The sequence below is a fragment of the Varroa destructor genome, unplaced genomic scaffold, assembly GCF_002443255.2.
Source record: "Varroa destructor unplaced genomic scaffold, Vdes_3.0 BEIS01000003.1, whole genome shotgun sequence".
Classification (NCBI taxonomy): domain Eukaryota; kingdom Metazoa; phylum Arthropoda; class Arachnida; order Mesostigmata; family Varroidae; genus Varroa; species Varroa destructor.
Window position 1 is genome coordinate 21,098,139 of NW_019211456.1, and position 24,990 is coordinate 21,123,128.

Genomic DNA, 24,990 nt, shown 5'->3' on the forward strand with positions numbered 1-24,990 from the left:
GATGAGCGTCCGCTAAACAGAAAGTGCTAACTACTTTTTATTGCAAATAGAGACATCTTTATTTAAAAAAAAAAAAAAAAACATGATTAACTTCGGTCCAAGTTTTGTTGTGTAACAGTAATGATAGTTTTCATGCAAAAAGATTTTTTTAGAAATATTATTAAACTCTGTCATTATTGTAGGCGATTGAAATTTTCCCGCCAACAACGACCTTCCAGTAGTTTCGATTTACTGTTTGCAGCTCTCATTCTGCTGAGAAGTGCCGAAGTTTAGGGTGCATTATCTGCGCCAAGTCTGATATCGAATTTTCGCAGTCCATTTGTGTGCGGTGCCTGCCTTTTGTGCCAGGAGAAATGGTCGACTACAGCAAGTGGAAAAAGATTGAGGTAAGCCGTTAATATTAGACCCACATGACATACTTCGTAACTCCGAGATAGCAGTACTGTCTATGAATAGTAATATTTAGGTACTAGGATAGCCAGCTGCACTGTTTCCGGCAACTGCGCGCAAGAAGTGTCGCTTATAATGAACTCTTTGCTATTATTCTGATATCTGAAGTATTATTAAAGGTTTTTTTTATCGAAGTTGTAGAACTGAAAATAACTACATGTATAACTACTTGCGGGCGTAGCGCTGATATCAATTCAGGAAAAGCAGTTTTGAGTACACGCGATTCGGAGCTTTTCAGTGTTTTCGTATTACATTTCTGTATAATTCTTGAACTTTACCATTTTATTACTGGGGTTATGAATGCTGTTGACAACGCTTTCCTGAACGGTCGGGTGCGGGGTTCCGACATCAAGAGTGTTAAGACTACTCTATATATAGAACGTTCTCGATAATACCGGTTAAGTCTACAGGCCAGTCAGTAAAATTAAGCACTTAATTTCGACTCGAAGTTTTAAGGTTTTTTTAATATCTGGGTATGGTGTTCCCTCTGCGACTACAAATAACATTTATTTGCATTATGTGCAAACATTTTTCGCGAAAGTTTTATGAAAGCATCATTTTTAAGTGGCATCTAGTGTTATTGTAGCATTTGAATGCCAAGTAAGTAGCTTTGTGTGAAGTAGTGTACTGTAGTGGCGCAATATTAGAGACATAAGGGAACGTCTCTTCAATGTCTGCTTAAGCCTATGAGATACGACTAAGGCCGAAATGAGGTCTAATTGGTTTCTTCTACCTTAAAGGTGTGAATGACGTAAGCGCAAGCCCACCTACTTCTAACAATTATTGCTATTACATGTTTAATGCACCACAGCAGGATTTTGTGCTATGGCTTTATTTCGCGTGCACTGACACTAGTGTTTTGTTTAGTCACTATGTACAGTGATACAGCAGACAGCTTTTAAGAAAACTACGCATCGAGCTTCATTTCTTAATATTAAGGTTTTCATAATAATAATAATAAGTGTCGTTTTGCTGTTAAAAGTTAATAAATAATAAAATAAAAAGGTATCGTATGAGGGTTTCAATTAATTAAATGGGATATAATATGACCTGACATTGTTTGTAACTCTGTAAAATTGCTCGGTGGCGAGAGCGATCAGCGAATCGACCTGTCGGTATTATCATGGTGAATGCTTCACCGAAAATTCCTTTTTTAAAACACAGTTAAGCGCCCATCAAACATCGATGAAAATTTTAATCTATGTAAATCTAATCCGATCATAACCTTTTGGGAGCTCCATAGAGTATCCTGTATCAATTAGGAACTTGATTTTACATTCAAGGACATTTTTACAAGGACAGTCAGAACGTTACCTGAAAGAAAGCAAGGCAACGAAAAAAAGCTTTCAATTTTAGTTGGCTACAGTGTTTAAATTTTAAGCTAATCTATGAGGTTAGGTGTCTAGCATTTGAACAGATTTACTCAACTTTGCTTATTCGTTGTATTTTACGTAGTTTTTTTATTATAGGTGCTACTATTAGTTTAACATTAGGTTGTAGGTTGTTAACTGAAAAATGATGTTCTTCGCTCTCTTCGCTCATGTTTCTTTTCATAGCTTTTAATTTGGTTAGCTGATAGGAAACTCTCCTTTATAAAAACCTTCCAATAAGATTGGTATGTAACCAAAAAAGCGCACTCGACTGGGCAAATTCGATCAAAAGGCGGGTTGAAAGAGAACTGTTGGGTAGAGAAATTGACATAGATTCTTTGTAGGCAAAACAAACTTATTAGTTGCTCTTACAGCATTTTGAAATCGGCAAAAGAGGTCAAGGTTCACTCTCATTATGTCTTGTAAAACTGAGAAATGAGAAAGAGGTTTTCAATTGCATATGACATTTGCCCACCAGCAAATTGAGAATTTCCCCTGCGTCACTGCTTGGATTATGTTAACTAACCCATGAGTTCCATGGATTAGTTAACTAAACATCCTACGATGATGTACTTTGCAGGTATCAGATGACGAAGACGAGACTCATCCGAACATCGACACTCCTTCACTCTTTAAGTGGCGCCATGAAGCTAGAGTCGAACGTGAAGCTGACTTCAAAAAACGAAAACAAGATTGTTTGGAGCGGCTAAAACGAGCTGAAAAAGAATTAAATGAGGCGAAGAAAGCGTGCGAAGGACTCAGCGGTACGAAGTCGTCACTGGGTTTAATATGCTGTTTATATTTTTCAACACAAAGTATAAATTTAGTATTATAATTAATATCAAGCCATTGACTTCAATTCTTTATTGGCTTTTTTCATTTCTCATTGTTAGTTATATCGCATCAAGCACAAAACTGTGTATTATAAGGACATAATAAAGAATTCAGAAATCAGAGTATTTTTTGAGAAGTTAAAGAAATTAATCACTCGTGGAAACGAATGGTTATTATAACATGTTTCTGACTGATCGTGTAATCGTTCTCGTGCGCCGCATTCTTTCAGGTAAAGAATTGGATGCAGCAAAAAAGGCTATGTTAAAGGTCTCTAAAAAACACAAAGAGTGCTTAGAAGATAAGACGAAGATAGAAAAGGAAGAGAGGGTGAGTAGAGTTTTTATCCAATACTTGGCTATGAAAAAGGTGTTTTAGCGTATCCAATTGCTATTTTAAATGCCTTTATACCTAATTCGATAACGCTTCGCGCTATCCTTTCTTAATATTCGATGCTAGATTGCAAATCGTGGTTCAGCATATAGTATTGAATTTTATTCGTTGAAATGCATTTTATTAGTTTGATAGAACCAGGTATTATTTTTGAATAACATCAGTGCGCTAGACTTAATATTGTAATTGCTTTTGCCATGTAATTTGCAGCTTCAACCGCTAAATGTTGACTCGCTTTCAAAGGACGGCTTCCAACGCACTTACTTAAACAAGCCTAAACCAAAGGACAACTCAATCGATAACCTGCCTGAAGAGGAAAAAGAACGTCTTCAGAGGGAGTTCATAAATGAACACGAAAAGGAGATCAAACAGTTTGGAATGCTCAGCAAATTTGATGACTCGCGACGATTTCTCCAAGAGAAGCCGCACTTGGTCTGCGATTGGTCGAATAATTATTTAATTATTTGGTATGCGTGATTTGATGATTCACTGGACACGTTTTGGTTTTGTATTATTCTTTTACATTTCTTTTTGAAAAATCCGCGTGAAGTTTCGTGTTATAGGGAACTGTAGTGCTCTCAACAAAAAATCTACGGTATATAAAATGCAACTTTTTTAAAATGTCGATTTTTATTGTTAATTTGTCAACAAGTATCAAATAAGTCAATGAGTTCATTAGTTTGTATTAGCTGAAGTAAGTCTCTAACGGAATAACATTTGTTGGTTGGAAAAAAATGTATTGTTCCGCTGATGAATGTTGAAGAAAGATAGACGTCCTTAGACCTGCACTGAACCCGAAAATAGATCAAATTCATTTTTTGACGACAACGGCTTTGATCGTTTCTGGCATACCATTAATAATAAGCGATTAGTTACCAAAACTGTACGTTCTTAAGCCTTTTTAAGCCTACATAAATAAAACATGATCTGTTTTGTGTTCTACAACAAAAACATGCACCGATCTGAAAACCGTACTGGCCTTCATTTTTGTTTTAGGTGTCTTAATCTGGAAATGGAAGGAAAGAGCCAACTCTCTCAACACGTAGCCCATCAGTCTACTTGTCTGAATTATATTCTCGAACTCGGACGACAACTTGAAGTTGATCCGCGAAACTGTGTTAGCTCGTTTTTTAACCGTATCCAAAATGCGGACAAGGTAACGAGTTTTTACTGCTTTTAGAAAATGTAATGACCGAATTGTCTTAAAAATTATGAATGATGGCGCCCAAGAAAGAGCTTATTTCTGAGAGTTTGATCGCAACTGTTTAAATTCGACACTATACAAGGAGTTCAGCGCTAAGGTAGCACACGTGATAAATATTGGCGGTCTGCTGTTTTCGTTCTATGCTAATAAGACTTGCTTTTTCTGATTTCAAAATTAGGTTTATAAGGACATGTTTGAGGACGAACTGAAGGCGCTCAATGGGCGAATTAAGAAACGAGCACAAGAGAAGCTCGAAATTGCTGTGCGTGAAGCCGAAGAGGAAGAGAGGGAACAGCGAATGGGTCCTGGTGGCCTTGATCCCGTTGAGGTCTATCAGACGCTTCCTGAAGCAATGCAAAAGTGCTTCGATACCCGCGACCTGGAAATGCTGAAAGAGGTCATTTCGAAGTTGGACACCGCTGAAGCCAAGTAAGTACATCAGGTAACTGTGTGGTGAATAACGGAAATATAAAATGGAGTAGTCTATTTTTAGGTTTAAGCTACTGTTAGGAAAGGAAATAACTGAAGATTACATTATTTTTTGGTGCCTCTTATACCTGCCATACTTTTATTCTTGCCATATAGTTATTATTTAATGAGCTCACTCCCTTACGAGAAGCCAAAATTTAATAATGAGCTCACTCCCTTACGAGGAGTAAAAAATTACGATGCCAGAGTTCGCACGACAGTATTTTGCATAGATCTTAACAACTAGATCAAGTTAAGTGTAGAAGTCTGTCGATAGAAGAGGTCTGTCGAGATATACAGAATAATTTTGGATGAAAGAGGTTCCACTTCTATCGTGAAATATCTAAAATATATTGATCGCTACTGGTGCATCACTAAGTTCGAAAACAAGACGACGGACCGATAACATCAAAGCTTTTTTGCTATTATAATTTACCAGATTCTGTTTTTATTACATGTTAGCTATTTTGCTTTATGCTAGAATAGTTTATACTGGTTATTATGGGAATATAATACACATTTTTATTGCATTGTGAATATGCTGTATGTGGTAGTCTTTTGCCTAAATCAAGTCTTGTTGCCAGTTCATCTATAGGATTGCTTTTTCTTTTTAAGCGAGTTGTATTCCATAAATTCTGATGTATTCGTAAAAATTGTAAAATATGTATTCGCTGGATCTGAATGCGAAAAAGTGAAGATGGGTGGTAGACTTTTTTAAAAAAAATCCTCGCCATTTGGAATAATTGATTCGTAGTAGGCCTTCGACGTTTGCGGGACTAATGTTGTTAAAAAAAAAAGCAAATCTACAGTTGTATAATTTGAAATGTTTCTATTTTAACGAAACCAGCTCGAAGAACAGTACATGACTTTGTTTATACATTGCTTACCTCAGTGAAGTAGACTTGGATTAAGATACTGCTAAAACTTCAAAAACACAATGTAGTGTGACCTCGGACAATGCGTCTTTTTTGTTCTACAACTATATGTACAATAGCATTGTAAAAATACTGAAGACTTTTGCTGCTTGAGCGAATCAGTGGAACTACAGTAATAACAAATACAATAATTAACGATAGTTGACTCGCAATTCCTTAAACAGATTTCATATTGACCAACAGTATTGGATTATCGATTCATTTTGCTATCCATTGAAGCAACTTAACAGCACATAATAGTAATAGATAAACAGAAATAGATAGATGGGTATATTGAACTTAGTCAAAAAAACGGTAAAAACAAAAACGTGGGTGTGTGCAGTATATATAGTTATCAACAACAGATGAGCGATTATTTTTCTGTATTGGAATCCGTCACCTTCCGTTTACGATACGTATTTAATACGATTAACAACGGAGCAACAAAAGGACAAGTTCCTTGTTGTTCACATTTTTATCACCAGGCGTTGCGTAAGTTAGTGTCAGGAGCATCTCTTGGCTGATCATGCGAAGTTGCTCGTCTACTCAGTGAATTCTCGCGGACGACTAGCACTTGGCAATTATATGACACCGAATATTCGACGAAGGTATCGTTAGCAAATACGATTGATCTGTTAGCGACCTGCTTGTGTCGTAGCTTGCACAACAAACACTGTGCTCTTACGGCAAGAAAAAGCGTAGAACGTGGGCCGCAGCAAGCTTAGCTCACTCTAGTTAACCGTGTGAAAAAAAAATGAAAGTCTTCTTGTAACAAATACTTGCATTGGATCAGTCATCAGTCAAGTCAGACGATTTTTTCATTTTTTCGACTGGCGGCCGGCTACGGGCGCGAAGTTTTTTCACAAAAGTAACCTCGTTGTAGGTTCTTAACTCTGAGAACGAGCCAAAACATAGAAAATTAGACAAAATCGCCCTGGTTGATTTTTCGTTGTTGTGAATCGGTAGCGCGGTAGTGGACTTGCGGTAAGTAGAGAGAAAGTAAAGGTCGATCTCTTTGTGTCTAATTACTGGTCATTTAAAAGATTTAACTGTTCACGCAATATGAGTCCGATAGTAATGCTAGCCAGTGATGGATACCTATTGCTCATTCAATGATTTAACCGTATGCGTCACTTATTTTTATAGATGAAACGTTATGCACGGACATGCTGTTTAAATTGCTGCTATCCGTGAGTGATGTGTATGAAAGCGACTGAGTACTTCCGAGAACAATTAAGGGCTTATCTCGAAAAGCGAAGAGCAGGACGAAAGTGTTCGTTCTAAGACGTAACTGCCTTCAATACCATGATTCAAGACATCGCATACTTTTTCTAAAAGCTTACGTTAAGCATAAAACTACAAGCGTCAACGGGGCTAGTTTTGGTTCTGTCATATGTAGTGTGGAAATCCAGACGCATTACTGTGTATATCGTTTCATGTACATGCTGACATAATGTTTGTTTTCTTTGTTCATTTGTCTTAAGACAGTGTTTTAGATTCATGATCTAAATCAAGTGGCCGCATTGGTTTATTGGCACGCCAGTGAAGACTGCGCAAATATCTTGTGCATTTCCTGAATGGTTCGGTTGTTCAAAATGTCTGAATACATCTATAATATTTGACCCATGATTACTGAAACATTTGGATCAAAAACAAAAATACGACAGCTCATCTGTGTATGGCACTGTAAATAGTTTACTACCGCAGCAAACGTGTACCTATTTATTCATTGTGTTGCTCAACCAAAACAGTGACAATGACGATAATTAACTATCGTTGACTTGTCCGCAGTGTTTTACGGTATTTGTTTACTATATTTATCAAATATTTCCGTTAGGTTTACTGTTCTTGTGTTCGTACGGCTCTATCGTTCTTCCGCTATTCGTACAGTTGCTCGTCATGGTGTCGTTTTTTTATCCCGAATAAGCTGTGCCACATTTTCTACAATATTTACGCATGTGATCCAGCTACCGGTATCGGCTGCAATAGCAGACAAAAGTTTCGTGAAGCGTGAGGCGAAAGATGACACATGCACATAAATTCGTATGGGCGCACAGTTATCTGCATTGCGTTTTATCAACCAGTACCACACGTATTTCGGTGTGGTTACGACATATAGGTGTATAGAATGTTGCTTCTGCGATGTACTTACCACAATACATTCACACTAGTATTTGTATATCTATATAATTTTGCCTTTACGTATGGCCGTTACTGTCATGGTTATTTTAATTACACAGATTCGTAGCTCCTTATTAAAGCTGAGATTATTTGGAAAAAGTGTTTAATGATACAGTGGATATTGTAATCGTGGAAGGCTCTCTCGTCATTTGTACATACGCTAGTGCTGATGACGGCAGTCGTCTCCTTCAGTGTTTTATCCTGTTTTCTCTACGGCAGCGGTGCCCTTCGTTCCACGTGTTCCTGTTGTCATTTCATGCCTGCTTCGATATGCTTGTGTAAACCATCTTGTTGTTGTTGCTGCTGCTGTTGTCGTACGCGGTTTATTGTGTGCGTGTTTGTTCGCAATGAAGGTTCACACGCTTGACAAGAAACACCGCATTACGATCGCGATGAATCCACTGCTGGTTGATCTGTTGGACTGATATGGGCCAAGCCAAATGCCAAGTGAGGTTAATAAACCCACCCAATGAGCAAATGCTCTAGCCTGCCTGCTTGACAGCCAGCAGCGAAGCAAACGCGACCGGAAGGGGGATTTTTTTTAGATTAGAAACGCAAAAACTGGAAACTAGTGAACAAGCTGAGCTTTTAAGGCAAACGAATATATATACTAATTACAAAAAACTAAAACACAACGTCGCAGGCCAATAGCAATGTGAAATATAAACGGTAATTTAAAGAGCGTTTCCTAAATAGAATCAAAAAATCCTGGTCGCTCGTTAACTATTTTCTTTATTTAGCAATATATAATATTTAGCTTATATAGCCTTATTTAGCTACGTTGTGCTGCATATTTTTCAGTGTGTTTTAAATGATTCTGTAAATGTTTGGCTGCAGTTGATTACACCTATTTGATATGCAGTATCCGTCGAGAAAAAAATCATCCTAATTCTAGTTCTAATCTTCGAAATAACCTAACACTTTGCGATTCTATAGAGTAACACTGTTAAAGTAAAAAAAAAAAAAAAACAAAGAATAAATACATACATAGTTTGAAACAGCAAAGAGATCGGTCCTGTTATTTTGCTGATTGTTTAAAAGTAAATAAGATTTGGAAATAAGAACTGGAAAGCAACAGGGTAGAGGTATTCATCTTCCAGTGCAGACAGTTTGTCGCCGTGTCGTTAATGGCTATCGCTATTTGGAGATGACGTGTGTACTATTATACATCTACGTATGTACCTAATACGTAATATCTAATTCGTATACATACTATGATCATCCCAATCAGTCAATTGTCGAAGCACATAGTAGCTATCGCGGCACTGCCGTTATGGGTAAACATCTCTAGACACGGCCAAGACTGCCTAACAGCAAAAATGGATAACAACAAATATGACCGGCATCAGTAGAAATAATTACTGGCCATGTATGTTTTCACCATTAAGACGACTTCGTTAAGGAGTCAAGAGGAAGGCTTGGAAGAGCCAAGAGGCTGTGATTTCTTCGGTTATAAATATGCGATACTACCCTTGAGCGGATACGTTACAATAACATGCAGCAGCCGAATGCCATCGTCATTCATTATGAGGGAAACATGCATGCACCGATATGTCATACTGATTAATAGTAACGTTAAAGGACTGAAAGGAACCAGTAGGAAAAAATGCAAGGCGAGCATTGGAAAAAATTGCACTCAGGAGGTCGTCGAAACGAAAGCTTTTAACCATGTGTGTGCTTGCGGTAGTGGTGGGATCTCGTCACATCTACCAATGCGTATCGATTCTACGAATGTAAATTTCATTAGCCTTGTTTTAGAAAAGTTTTGTTAATGTAGCAGCCAGTTAATGATATCTCATGCTGCATACAGTTAAATGCTGTTAACGTACATCAAGAATAAACAAGCAGTTTTTTGGTTAATTCGGCATAGACACACTCATCGCGTGCCCTTCATCAACAGAACAATGGGCGAAGTCGTTCGCCAATCTTGCAACTGTGTAGGATCACGTTTTAATGGCATCCTGCTCTCCGTCGGCTATAAATGTAAATCAGAATTTTGTCCCAACTTTTCTTTTATTAGATTTGTCTCTGAACTTTTGCTTCATTTTTACTATTTACCGAAAACATTCGTTGTATCCATTTACAACGCAATGGTTTTTACGGCTGTTTGAATCTTCGCAATGTTAATCTTTTCCATAACCCCGTATATTCATACGACCCTAATATTCGATCGTTACTACTACGTTGAGTATATGAGAAAAATGGCCCGTGCTGTGTACGTAACATTGTGTACTTCATTGTACATCATTGAATAAAAACCATAGGCAGATGCTATCTTGAGCAAACCCCCTTGCAATGACTACTAAGGCGCACATACGTTTTCTTAAATAAATTTTAAGTATCAAATGCCAAACATTGCATGGAAATGCTGCTATTGAAGTCGACGGGTAAATATTACCAGTGGCGAATGTGTAGAATCTCGTCGTGTCTTTCACGACATCTTGTAGCATATACCTTCTTATACCTTACGAAATTAAGAATCTCAAGGATTTTCATCCGCGAATCTGCGTGCTTCATCACGTCGTAGCCAATTCACCTCAATGAGTTAAAGGCACAGCAGCAGCAACGAAGAACGAACGTCTACTATCAGTACAATCATCATTCCGGGACGCCGCTATCTCCGTGCTTCTACTGCAGTGTTTGGTGCTTCTGGTGTTATTACACTGCTCCAAACTCAAATTATATCGCATAGCCTTCTGTGTTGATAGTGATACTATTGCCAAGTTTGTTTTTGTCGTGCTTTCTATCGCTCCAGCATTTGTTGCCCTTGATTTTATGAAGAGATGTTGTTACTCTTGTTTGACGGAACATAAATTGTATTAAAGCAATAAAAGCCTGCAGTAGTAAAACGCGCTGTTGAGAGCGATAAGCCTCCGTCGTAGCAGCAGCAAAACCAGCAGCAATGGCACCGAGACGGTTACGCAACGTTCGTTTCCCCCTGTAACACGAGGATGACAACGACGATGACAACAACAACAGATGTATCTGAAACAGCACTGCGAAGAACAAGCAGAAGATGCGATTAAAGACAGAAATGAATATCAAGTGCTCGAGCTAAAATACATCGTCGCTAGTAGAGATTGGTATCGCTGGTTAGTCCTTGCGTCGGCGACAGTGGCAGTGGCAGTGATGGACTTGGTTGGTTTTCCATTTTTCGAGTCCCCTACTACGGAATAAGAGAATAAAAATAGAAAAGCTCACTAATGGCAACGCGACACTGGTGTAGTTTTCCTGTTACCGGCTTTCATGCTTCTACAACAGCTCTTTAGCCCAATGTGTCCATGTTGGAGGGCAGATGTCGCCAATTAGTCAATTCGTTTTTGGCTTTTGCTATATGTGTCATGGCGATAAAAAAATGATCTGCTTACAGATACTTTAGGAAACCACATAACCGGGATTAAGACGCACTCGATGGGCGAGGTCTTAGTATTTGTGATTATGGTTTGACTTTCAGGTACCACATGGAACGCTGCATTGCTTCTGGTCTTTGGGTAGCTGATGCTTCAAGCGTTAAGGACGATGACGATGAGGCAGGCGATTGTGCCAAGGGCGATCTAAAGGAATCTGCCCCGAAAAAAGGCAAGGAATCAAAAAACGAAGCCACTGGACAAGCTTCTTCATCAAAGGACGGAGCGAAAGGCGAAACAGAAGTAGCAAAATCGTCTAATGAAGGAACGGCCGCAGCATCAACTAACTGAATCATTTTCAGCTATCGATTCAGCTGTAGTCGATAAAAGATGATCGAATCAATGGTAATGCACTTCCATATAGAGGCATGTAAGTGCACCTAGGTATTCCGGGGCACTATCTCTTCTCCCCCGTATTGGTTGGTTATACATATACCCTCGAGCAATTATTAGATTTTCTGCTCTAAGTAATTCGAAGAACCAATGTACTACGGGAAGCTTACAGGAAGGGTCATTTAGGAAATGCGAATGTACGAGTAGAATATATAGTAACAACGGAAAAACTATATGTCGGTTTAATGGACAAAATGGTTGAGTACGATGCTACTTCCAATTAATTTACTTAAACTGCTGGCAATAATAAAGCGACACGTGCGAATAGATTCAGGCCCATGGTATTCTTAGTTATCCTTTTGCACGATTTAGTCAACGATGGCACAAGAAGTTATGGGACGGGAAGGCAGTACTGTAAGACGAGTCGAAGAGGATATTGTTGGCTCCACAAAAATAACATCTTCAATATACATATATATATATATATATATATACAAACAAATACGAAATATATTGTGCTGCATGTATTGCGGCCAGGTATATATTTTTGTGGGGAGGGTAAAGTTTGTGAGCTTGTCCGTGACTGCAATGAATAGCGTCCCTAAATTTTATTTTATTAATATTTATATATTCATTGTATTGTGACATGTCTACGGGTACACTTTTAAAGATGACAATACACATGATCTTCCAACATGCGGCGTCTTACGTCACAAAACGTCAGCTGGGTGCAGAGAAAAAGTTGTAATGTTTTCGTCAGAATTAAAGATGATGAGAGCCGTTGCGGATGCGCTGACAATGCATTGCCTACTAGCCGTCCTATTCTCGATAATTAAAAAGGTAGGAACAACGGGGTCATTATCTAAAATCAACATGTGAAATACACGGGAAGTACCAATAACCATGGCAGAATATTCGGAAATTTTGATAGTTTCAATACTATTACTGTCTATTTCTAACAGCTAAAATTAAGAGTAAGTTAGTCGAAGTACTACTACTCAAGATTACTGTGGATACGGGAAAAAAAAGAAAACAAAGAAAACTATAGTTGTGCCTAGCTGAATGGGAACAGGAACGCAGTCACATGACAGCTGCTGTATAGATACATTTGTGGAACTAAACGCGAAACGCGGGTCAAGAGATTACATTAGATGAACGAAAAGGAGCTTAGCGGTAGTGTTAGGTAATGCAGAATTCAGAAGCGGTTGCTACAGTAGTGAAAGGTGTGTTGAGATGGGCTGCAATGTTAGTTCCTAGAAGGACAAAAAAGATTGCATCGATTCGATAATAATGTCAAATTATGTGAAAAAATGTTAAAAAAAAAAAACTTAACGAAACACAACATGAAGACACATAGATAGATAGATAAGAGTGCGCTAAGGTCAACTGACGTAACCTGAGAAAAAAAAACTGCTGTTGTATACACAATTTGTAAAAATAATACAAATAAATTAGTGAATAAATTAGTATATACATACTATCCCTGCATAACGGCAAGGCACTCGTTTCTTCATGTTGGAACGGAAAAGTAACATGCTTTGATAGAACGCTGTGAACGCAAGGAAGGATTTAAAAAGTTATTTAGCTATTCGATGAGTAACTGCAAATTCTAAACGTAGAAGACAGTTTCTTTGGTGAATTCGCCATGATTCGAAATAAATTTGTATCGTTCCATTCGCGATAATCATACAATAGAGCTACAATTTCGATTATTACACCAGTATGGAACGTAAGCAAGGGTTTACGTGTCTGAGAAATACAACTACTTATTTCCCTATACTAGACTACTAGTATTTCTTGGAAGGCTACCGCAATATTAGATTAACGTTAATCTATTAGGATCTTTTATAGCATTGTAGGGAACTGCTATGGCTTTGAAGAAATCTGAGTTTTTAGTTCCCTGCTGCTTCGTTAGCTGCACATGAATATTATATGAATGTGATCTGGTTAGGGACTGCTCTGGCTTTTTACATTGTTTTAGCTGTCACTGATTTCTATAAATTCTGTCAAAGCTGCTTTAATAACTGGAGGTCGAAAGTTTCTTCTGTCTGGAAAACTTCGACTTGCGACGAAAACCTTGCGATAGGTTTTTAAACTAATATTTAGTCAATTTCTAGGAAATATGCTAAAAGCAATCGGCTTATCTTTTATGCAATGAACATTGTCATTGTCATGGCTAAATACCGAGGCTACACTTGCCGATGTTTAACTATCCAATATGTCTTACGTCAGTTTACTATTTCTGTTTTCAACTGAAGGTATAATACTTAAGGATGTTAAATAAAAATACATGATTTTGCAGTTACATTCAAGATCGTGTGCGGTTACATTCAAGATAAGCCGCTATAAACACTTATCAGAATAAAGGACAAGCCGTACGATATTGTCCATAACACCATTTACTTCCACAACAACAAGTCTCTTCAGACGCGTTTTGGTTGAAATAGGGTTTTTTACTCGTAATATATTTTTTAGCATAAATGAAATATCTAATTGGAAGAATCAAATTGGACTACTACGCACAACAGTTTTGCTGTCAATATTTGTTTTCAAAGGAATTTACCCACTGCGATCTGAATGCCCGTGAACGTGTCAGTGCGTAATAGTAACAGCATTATAAACGTGTAGTACGAAATTCCAGGATATACGTAGGTTCGCTGATCTTCACATAATTTATCGAGTTGAGTTGATGTCCGTTGTGCCATTGCGACTTAGACGATCATTATCATCGACATCATGACAATGATCATCATGCTAAATAGTTCCCAAGCCGGCTACCTGGCGGACGAGATATTGAAGCATGCATGCGCAACTGTTATGTACCATCGACTGTCACCGTCACCTAGTATATTGCAATATCGTGAGCATTGATGGGCGCGCTTCCGCCATCCGCATGTCTGGTTTTGGGTCCGTTTGGTTCTTATTCGTTTTCTTCAATGCTAAATGCTTCCGCGACAACTCTCTAGGATGAAAATACGAGGATAATTTATTGTTCGGTTACTACTGGCTATAGCTATTGAAAAGTCGCCGACAATCGGTGATTCGCTGAACACTGAACCGAAATTAGCAGTGGATGAATTAACGAATAGACTGAAGCAGTCAGGACCAAGGAAAACGCATTTAGCAAAATCAATATTAGCAATGCTTGTTTATTAGTTGGCACTTGACGTTGACTGGCATCGCCCCTCTAAAACCTGCTACAGATAAATTTTTGTAATAACTAAATTATATCAGTGCTATTTCAGCGCCCTTGTGTTACTGACAACCGTTGCCATATATAGGGTAAACTAACGTTTTTTTCTGAGGCACATTCTTGTCTTAAGTGGTAAACTTGATTCTTCTTCGGTTTCTTACCTATACTGAACCCGTCACTGATTCTGCAACCGTGAGTTTGTTTTCAGTGCCCGATCCAGCCGCAAACTGCGTGGACTTTTGTTCTTAGTTAAACGAAGACATCGATGACCAACCAGCCGAAGTCAAGCGAAGCAAAGCTAATGAGAACAAAGATAGCATGTAGTAGTACCCCTTTGCTCGCTTATTTTCCTGCTACGGCAGCCTATACATCCGTGGCCTCTTGAGAACTTGCCACAACCATCACTATAGCTATCACTTTTGCTTTTTTGCTTCTACAGTCGAAAACCTGGGCAGGACCGGCCGCTAACCAGCAAGCAACTATCCTATGCAATCCTACCTGGTTGATTGGCGTCCTTCTGCTATCATTGTATCACTATCAATAAACCCAGACACACACATAGACACGCACTTTCCGCGCGCAATCAGAGTAATCACGGACCAGCGGAGCGAGATTACTATTACAAGCGGTAGTAGCAGCCTGCATAGGCGAGGAAGACCCAGACCCGGTTTATACAATACGAAAGTCAACAAAGAAATAGAGAAAACGCACGCATACTTAGTCAGACAACAAACTGTTATCATTTATTTGATTATATCGTTTTTTCACTCTCCTCTCTTGTTTTTTTATTTATTATTACCGTTATCGTTTTGCTCTGCATTTTTTAATTCTTGCTTCAATTTTTTGTATTTTACTCGGCTGATGACCCCTCAAATAGCTAGTCAGCTGGCTTCCATTTCAATATATTGGTTTATTTCCCATTTTTCCGTATCGCACGTCTATCGTCATAGAAAATCGCGGCGGTGGCAGTGACAATTTTCTGCTGTTGTCATGTTTGTTTCAATCGGATCGGTGTAGCCAAATACTTGTTGCCATTCATCCGTTCGAGACACGCACATAGTGCGACAGATACCACCAACAGCCAACGGTGGGCTACGACGATGTCCGCAGCAGATACACAGTTGAGTTGGTCATCATTGACCACCGCGATCACTAGCGCTAAGACTGCTTATTGTTGCTGGCTAGTTTTTATTATAAGATGTTCTTTTTTCAGACTGTTCAATCTTTTCACATCGTAATCATGATTCTTGTATTCGTATTTCCTCTAGTCATCATCATCAGCGTCTCTGTACAGTGGATCACTACAGGCAACGGCGATGCCGCCTCGGCACGGCCGCGTCCGTCTATTTACAAAAAAAAAGTGTGTAAACCTGTATGCCAATGTGTGTATATTTGTTTCATCACGAGGCTACATTTGTCCGTATGTATAGTATGTGTTTGTCTGTTCTTGTTGTTGTGGGCGTATCTGTGTGTCTGTGTGTATGACCATCAGGGTACTTTACCGTCAATGGTTCAATCACCGCTGCTATCTTGTGATCATCATAATAGATCTGTTCTGCCGCGAATCTTTTTCGACATCTGCGTTTTCCCTATGCTCCCACTTTTGTTTCGCCATATGTCACCCCGTTCACTATACCCCTTTTCGTACTGATCAATTCAATGAACATACAAATTTAACTTTTTATTTTTTAATTTAATTTAAAATTTAACTTTGCTACGTATTGGTACCACATGCATGCATGCATGCATGTATGGGATAAAGCATATTTTTTTAGTTTTAAAACGCTGCCTCTTCAATTCACAGAATCAAATTTACCTCGCGTCTCTCTATTTTCCCTCTATCTCTAACCTCTATTTTCGTTACTTCTAGATCCGTCGTCTAAAGTCCAAAACACGTCTAAAAGTCACCCCTATATGTGTACCTTCCAACTACATTTGTAAATTTCCCTCATATTTTGCATCCTTCTGCCAGCTTCGGCTACCTTTTATTGTTATATGCACCTCGTTACTCTTTTTTTGTATCATACGTTTTGAGTGGCTTTAGTTCCGTTATACTATGTACAATAAGTTGGAAAAATAGCGCGACGGTTATTATGCGTCGAAGAATCGTATTTGCAATTAATACGGTATATGCCATTTGTCTTGCGATGTCGACCTATTGTCGACAATTGAGTTGATTCATTTACACAATTAAATTTTGTGAGTTATAGCCATTTTCTCTAGCGTTCCTTGTTAATTAGATTACTCGTCTTCTTATATGAAGTACTATGAACAAGAAAATTGGCGCTATCGTAGGGGTTGCACAAACGAGACATGCGTTCTTTCGAAGTGCGTTGCGACGCCAACCGGTAGCGTCTTAATAGCATTTATTAATGTATTAACCTTATGGGGGCAATTCAAGAACATTTCGACGGGATGATTCAGAAGTGGGCAATGCAGGAGGGGAGCAAGGGGATGAGGTGGAATTCATAGTTGTCAACCACGTGGAAAATCGGACTGATAGAAACTATTCCTCATCTTTATGTCTAGGCTACCATCATCAACGCGGTTTATAGTTATCGTATCTTTCTCATTGTTACTGTGCGATGTCTCATAGGGATATGAGGACGTTGCGAGAAAGTGTTCAAAATATTAGTGGTGCATTGTAGTTGTGAGGTTACCATTATATATTGTTGCTGGAAGTTTTTGGTCTTTGTAGAGATTCTCATTTTCGTTTATATTCTTAATTAGATATCTGTTTCGTATCAACTGTATAAATATCATATAGAAGGAAAAGCTGTGTGTGGAGGCAAAATCTCAATTGTGGTAAGGGGTTTCACTCTGCTACCTGCTACCCTTTTCCAATGTGTACATTTGTTTGTATCTCTTTCCATGTCATTTCGAAATATTGAATGGGTAACTTCTCTTTTGTTACCGTAATATAGAGAAAGTTCACAAACGGTGTGATTGCAGCAGTTACAGACTGATATCGTATTGAATGCTTTATTCAATAATTGTAATGAATGTTTGTTGTTGGTTGTTGTCGTCTTGGCAATAGTAAATGAATGTGTGAGCTTGGAATCTTTGTCTATGGGGATTTGTCAGTGGTCGATTATTTATAATTCTTTCGTGTACGTTCTTTCTATAATTATCATCAGTATCATCATCAGTATTATAGTAAAAACTAGGTCGAAAGTGCTCGAAAGTCTCACTGTGCTATTTACATAAAAGGTATCATTACGTCTGTCCACTTTTTGGTGGCATCGAGGAAGTTATCCGCCTCAGATGAACATCAGAATCACCTCGTCCTATACGCAGTTGTTCGGTTTACTAGTAACCCCTCGAGACGATCGACTTTGGAAGCAGCGTTGACCCAGCTGGAGCTAATCGGTTCACGTCGAACCATTAAAAGTCACTTCCAGCATCTCTCCTTTCTTTCAGCTGGCCAAACCACAGAAAACCCTTAAGGAACTGTTTACCTCATAGAAACAAAAATAACGACATTTTTACATTCTATCGAGTGCGCTCGTTAGTTTAGAACGCCCGAAATGTTTCTCAAAGTGCTCCAAGATCGAACGTCGCGGGCGGGTGAAGTCAATGGTGACTCGAATCGAAAATATGCGCGCTTGAGGAAACCCAGAAATGCGCACATTGAACTTCTTGTAAGTTCAATGTGCGCATTTCTTCATTTTTTCTTCAGCTGGCTGAGTCAAGTGACAGACTTAAGTACATACAGGAAGGTCCCAATTATCTGTTTTGTTTCTTTGTCTAAATCTCTTAGTCATTTACACTCTTGTTGTCTCTGGCATGTTTATAAAACGTATGCTTTACTCGATCTCTGCACTAATTTTATTTTTCAACTTCACGAAAGCTTTTCGAAAGCAATGTATTCAGATGTTCTCGTACCTTCTTTCCCCTTAGTTTCTTTTTCTGTGTTTATGTACAAAATCTACAGAACAAACCCGAAGAGCCGGATCTAGGCCGTATATATATATATATATATATGTTTGTAGTACGGCCATCGAGATTCGACTAGGAACAATAAATAAACAAAAGAATTTCTTTAATAATCGTCTTTCATCTTGTTCTTTGCCCTTTCCTCTCCTTCTTATTATAGCAAGATAATAAGTAATAATAACGACAATTATCATTGTAATAAATACTGGAGACTGCGCGTTGGCAACTGCGCGATCACCATACGGAACATGGTCGCATGATCGGCAACCGTCCGAACGGTACCCTCGAGAACGCATCATTTCATTTTCCTTCATTATATTATGATTATTCCTTATGTTTCATTTTCTTTAACGTGGTAGTGTCACTGGCATTTAGTCGTCTACGAATGGTCGCCATATCTCCGCTTGCTTCTGACCGATCGAACTTAATCTCTCTCCTTGATACTTGCGATACTCCTTCATGGTCTCTCGACTTTAAGATTTGTTATTAGTAATTACTGTCTGTTCAATGATCTTGACGTATCCTTTAGGTATTTGCTTAACGTCTGTTTGCTGAATTTCATGGTCCTCTTCTTTTTCTCTAGTCAACACGTGGTTGTCATTATCATCTCTATGGTCGTTTATCGCTGTGGATGTGTGGCTATCCGCGTATCTGCCATGCCCGCGCCGCCTATTTTTAGTCTCCTGCACTCTGCCTATGCCTGCCAGCCTAGTGATTTATCTTCTGTCTTCCATAGTATCACAACAATATATACAACGACTATAGCTCCCTCCTGCTTCGGAGCCCGACTGGTGCCCTGCACCCGCCTTTGTGCTCATTTCCACTATTTGCTTCATTTCGATTGTTCCTGGCATTTATCTGCACTTATTTTCAGTAAAAACACCATAATCATCGTATCCTTTATGCACTAGAGTTGTTTAGCGCATACCTTGTGTTTTCTATACGGCATCGGTATCTTTTCGTTCTTAAATCTTGTTGTCCTTTTCGTCCTGTTCTTCACCTTGTTCGGGATATTAATACACATACAGCCCTTACGATCCCTCTCTGTGCCAGTTCAGCTTGCGCCAGGCGGCCGGCTTTCGAGCCAGCTTCGCCGTTTCTGCTTCGAACCGTTTCCTGCAGTCCTATATTTAAAACTTTTAAGATCGACGAAAAAGTAACGTTGTCAAGATAGTAACACCATTTATGTAGGCCTTCGCCGTTGTCACTGTAATGCTTCTAGCCCCCTGTTGAGGTTGCTACGGCGATGATAAAGCCGAACGTTGAATTCGGGCCACCCGAGCCCAACAGAACAATGCAGTCAATTTTTGCCCACAGATATTTTTACATTCCTCTTAATTTAGTGAACTCTTTTTCTTGTTTCAGCAGTCCTTTTCATCTGATCCATCACCACAGGAATCGTAACCGTCACACCAAACCTCCTTGGGTACACAGCGTCCATTGGCGCACTGGCGAAAGTTATCCCCGGCGCAGAAGGCGTCGCAGTTAGGCGGTTCGTCACTGCGATCACCGCTGGGACAGTCAGCAAATCCGTCGCAGAAGAATGTTCGGGGGATGCAGGTGCCGGCCAACTCGCATCGATGTTGGTCAGGCGGACATAGGCAGTTTTCTTCGTCGGAATCGTCCCAACAGTCGACGACGCCATCGCAACGTTTGCCGACGGGCAGGCACGAGGTGGCGTTGCCACAGCGGAAGTGTGTCCCCGACTCGAGGCCGGCGCACTCGCAATCGCGCTCGTCGCTCGAATCGTAGCAGTTCGTGTGTCCGTCACACCGGTTCGTGTCGGGGATACACTGGCCATTCCCGCACTTCCACTCGTCTACGTGGCAACCTACAGAATAGAAAACGTTGGTGAGACAAAAAGGGCGAAACAGACAGCACACACAAACAACAGTAATCGGTTAGATCACTACTAACTACTTGTAGACAAAAGCAATTTTCAATTATGTACTTATATAAGACCGCGGCAATAACGATGTATGCGCACCGGTACAAGCTGATTCGCTCGCTTATTGCACGGTTTTAGCGTATTCTAATATAATTACGATTCGCTAACGCGTCTCTAGCTAATTCGACATAAACGGGTCCTAGCCCGAATAGTAAATAAATAGAGATCAAGCGATGAAATAACAGACGCCTAAAGACAAAAAGTGGGAGTTTTATGTGATGGTACAACTACTATCAGTCTGTATAATGCATAACCCTGATATGCCGATGAGTATCAAAATGGAAACGATCACCGAAGACAAACACCAGCTATCGATGAGAAGCGATAATGTGACATTTAGAAAAAATATCACTATCCAATTATTATATTGGTAGTGCTCGCTCGTTCAGCCGATGCCATTCGACGCGTCTATGGTAAGGGCAGCCCCGTAAAGATAATTTTCACCCTGGTCGGATTACAATCTATCGTATGCGCAAATGTTTGTCCGCGTTTTGAGCCTGGGTTCACACGGCCGAATGGATTTGGGTATCGTCGTCTCTGTAGGTTTTGGTCGTATCTTTCTAAACATCGTAAAGGTGATCACACGAAGATAAAGCTTGCTCTCGATTATTCGAAAACGCGACGTGTCTCAGCTCGTTAAGATACTATATGGTGTAATGTATATATGTATGCATGTATATATTATGGCGATGGTACGCCTTTGTCTCATATCATCGAGTCAATGTTGTCCATGTATAAGACTAGGATATGCCATTCGTACGTAAGCGTACGTAGCAAATAGTAACGCGCAAGATCTGTTCACACACGTACCTATACAGACACTATTTAAAGGCAATAATAGGGATAACATCAATAACAAAATTATTGACTTCGATACCTACTTTCATTTGGAAGGTCGCCATTCGTGCCGGTGCCGCCCGTAGCAGTAGCGGCTGCGCTCTTGTGAGCCGCCTCTGGAAGAATCGGCGGCTGTGGTTTAGGTATATCGCTGGGCGGTGGTGGAGGTGGGGCGGGAGTCTTGGTTTTGTTTGCCCCCGAGGGCTGTGCATTTTCTGGCGGACAGCGACACTCCTCAAACTCGACTTCTTTTCCTCCGGGACATAAGTCCCCGGCTCGCTGTGCGAGACATGTTCGCCGTCTCGATCGGACGCAGATCTGATCAGTCCGAGTGCATGATGACCATGCTGACCAAGCCGACCAGTGTGCAGAAGGCTGTGACGTCGACGTGGGAAATACCGTCATAGAACCTGCCTGGCGCACCACTGAGAATTTGAGAGAGCGAACATCGACCTGAAAGCCCGTGGGTAAATGCCCATGATCCTGGCGTAGCACGCCATAGAAGGCCTTACTGACTTCTGCTAACGAAACGCGTCTATTGAACGTTAGCCGCGTCTGTACGACCAAACCTTCACGAAAGCTTATAACTTGCGTGTGATTGTAGTCGTCCGACAGCTTTCCAAGGTAGAAAAGTTCATCCATCTGCAATAACACGAACACAACTTCGATGTTAGATTTGCATTGAGTCATTCAAACCGGTCTATATACAGTATATTTATTTACTTATAGTCTTTTTGATGTACGTCGTGTTAATAAAAGGCACAGAGTAAGCTCGTATCGTAGTCTTTGACAATAGTTCACACAAGCAAAACCAATTGACTTGGTGATACTGTCTTTTTATGCTTGTGACAATAATATCTGGACATACTACATACATAAATATCCAGAACGCGTGGCGTCGTCTTTCAACCTGTGCTTAATTCGATCCTTTTTTGTTCGATGGATATATACATGCCATCATCATCACATACATCACCCTCACGGGTCATTCTTTCATCATCATCATCTTTACGCAAAAGGTTTTTGTTTTACAAGTTCCACTTGTTGAGGCGAAACGTTGTCTGATTATAAATAACAAACACGATTGAGAATGACCCACAAAGTTAATTTCATTGTCTCTATATTCTTTCTAGTAAGCTATTGGGTCTACGACTATAGACCAGTCTACAACCAAAGCTGTTTTTCCTTTTACAGAACAAATCGACCCTCCGACAATCTGCACTGACACTGGGGGATCGAAACCGGTTGGCCATCATCAAGTACTAGCTGACTGTGCAAGGTCCTGTTCGCTCGTTTTTATCATTTGCTCTTTACTTTTCGTTCTCTGTGGGCTCTTTTTTTCCTGTCGCGTCAGTTCACTTTCGCCCGTTTCTTCCTTCTCTTACAACAAAGGACATCATATTTCAGCGGCACATGACGGCCGAATTGACCGTGGCCTGTCGAGGACAAGATATGTTGATAGGGATAAATTGAGAGAATCGAGAAAAACGGACTAACTGGTGGTAGTTGGAAAATTGCTCGGTAGGGCCTATGAACAGGGGATTCTGTTAGAACACGGAAGAATCAAAAGGAGACTCACGAGACTGTAGCACACCGGGGCGGGAACTGAAAAAGAAACCGAGTTTGGAGAAAGCCCCCTGCAACGCAGACGACGAATAGTATAGAGCCGATGGGCTTGATGGCGGCTGTCCACTGTTCACCCAAAGAAATCAAAATGGAAGATGGTAGAACGACCGAAACACTGCTGTACTGTGGGACACCCTTTCCGGTAGTGCTAACGTTTTTCACGAAGTGCTTGCACGAAGACCGGTCCACAGGCCACCAACTTCTCTTCTAAGTGAGAAGGTGCAGCAACTAGCGTTAGCTCGTGAAGACATGTTCCGATTACATGGGTTACAAGTAAAGATGGCAGTTAAGAAGGGATGACAGCTGCTACAGTCGATGCCAAGAATGTGTAGCTAGCTGCCTTTTATTGCCATACTTATCTCATATCATCCGTTATTTTTTCTATTCAGTCACACTTTGCTGATGAAAACCAACATCGGTCTTCGAATTGATGTTCATTTTCCAGCCAAACGTTCTAGCTTATCAGCAAAAAAACTCAACAGGCGCAAACTCGGTTCGCGCAGAAAGAGGAAAGCAATATTGTGGATTGCTAGTCCGCATGAAAAAACAGTGTTGCCATTACATAGATATGCAATGGCAAAAAACTCAGTAGCCACTAGTTGACCGCCGCACAGCCGATAAACATGGCGCCACATGCAACGACTCTTCGACAAATGATACGATAGCGATATATACATAATATGTGTACTTTTGCGTTGGTTACTGGGTATTGCAGCGCTACGCTGTGCTCTCTCCACTCGTCGCGGCCATGCAGTGTTTTCATCTGCAGCTAATAAAACGACGTCGATAATTTACGACTCCGTATTTGGAGGAGGAGGAGGAGGAGGAACTTACTGACTATTTGGGGATTTCGATCTGGTGACCGCCAGCAGGCGTCTGATAGTGCCATATCAATCGGACGGCAACCGTTGTGGTGACATTGGGACGACTTCGTTTAGCGCGCTGCTGCGTATTCCGGTCAGCTCCGGTTGTGGACAAAAGTAAACATACATACACGTACACTCAGATACACATCTCTCAAGACACAAATTCTTCAGAAGATGCGTGAAGGCCCCACATCATTCATTGACGGAGCGCTCGTCGACGGCGACGATAGCAGCCAGCCGAACCTATCTCTCTTTTACTGACCGCGAGCCATTGGCTTGCTTGATGGTTTAAGTGTGGATGTGCAAAGCCGTTATCGAAAACAAAATTCAACTGATAGAACTGGATTGGTCGGAAAGACGAAGCACACTCGAATTAATGGCGTAGCGTATCGTCAAGTGAAAAGGGTGTGCGAAAGATACGTGGAAATGTACTATATAATAGTGTTCGGTCTAATCCAACACATAGGAATAAAATAAGGTTGATAACAAAAGAATAAATTGCTAGATTTTAATAATAATAATAATAAAACTTACAGCTCGCTTTAGCTCGGACGCCAGACTCTTGAAAGGAAAAGCATTTGGGTTATGAAGATCGGGAGTAAATCTTCGGTTCACGATCCGAAAATTGGCATCCACAACGTTTGATGCTTGTTGAAGGTGCGACGGCGGCAGAGCCATCGATTCAACATCGACATCCTGCGTTTCCGCAGGCGCTTGGTAGTGAAACCGACTCGAAGAGCCCACCGTCTGTATCGGTGTTACCGATCGTGAAGACTTTTCCTGATTTTGGGCAATACCTGAAAATTCAAGTTAAAATTTGTCAGTGATATTTTTCCCAATCTTTTTATATATTTTAGTCATTATTTTTATAGAATTTCTTCATAGGATCTGCACGACATGAAAATCCTCACTATTAAAGATTCATATCCCCGAAACTAGTTCATCACTGAGTTCATTACCAACTGCAATCGCGCTAGCATCTTGTATGAACGTTGTGTTGTATGTATTTTGCCGACTGTTTTAACCGGTCCGT

At 40.1% G+C, this 24,990-nt stretch overlaps 2 protein-coding genes across 5 annotated transcripts in view; one reads left to right on the forward strand and one right to left on the reverse strand.

Annotated features, from left to right (window-relative positions):
* Window positions 1–241: 241 nt before the first annotated feature.
* Window positions 242–13,048, forward strand: Cdc37 (cell division cycle protein 37). Its single transcript, XM_022797995.2, has 7 exons — window positions 242–386; window positions 2,401–2,584; window positions 2,884–2,981; window positions 3,255–3,511; window positions 4,041–4,200; window positions 4,427–4,677; window positions 11,266–13,048. Exons 1-7 carry the CDS (start codon window positions 354–356, stop codon window positions 11,507–11,509), a joined length of 1,227 nt encoding a protein of 408 aa, XP_022653730.1. The 5' UTR covers window positions 242–353; the 3' UTR covers window positions 11,510–13,048.
* Window positions 13,049–15,460: 2,412 nt separating this feature from the next.
* Window positions 15,461–24,990, reverse strand: part of LOC111246499 (uncharacterized) — a 119,814-nt gene continuing 110,284 nt past the window's right edge. For all 4 annotated transcript variants that reach the window (XM_086985248.1, XM_022796191.2, XM_086985249.1 and 1 more), the window contains 3 exons: window positions 24,492–24,754; window positions 21,510–22,107; window positions 15,461–20,511 (listed from right to left, as the gene is read on the reverse strand). In XM_086985248.1, coding sequence (XP_086841374.1) covers window positions 20,042–20,511; window positions 21,510–22,107; window positions 24,492–24,754 — 1,331 coding nt within the window. In that variant the 3' untranslated portion in view covers window positions 15,461–20,041. The remainder of the gene's footprint in view (window positions 20,512–21,509; window positions 22,108–24,491; window positions 24,755–24,990) is intronic.

Coding starts and splice junctions, on each gene's coding strand:
- Cdc37 (XM_022797995.2), top strand. CDS start 354: ATGGTCGACTACAGCAAGTGGAAAAAGATTGAG. Junction 387..2,400: donor GCAAGTGGAAAAAGATTGAG/GTAAGCCGTTAA, acceptor TGTACTTTGCAG/GTATCAGATGACGAAGACGA. Junction 3,512..4,040: donor AATAATTATTTAATTATTTG/GTATGCGTGATT, acceptor TTTTTGTTTTAG/GTGTCTTAATCTGGAAATGG.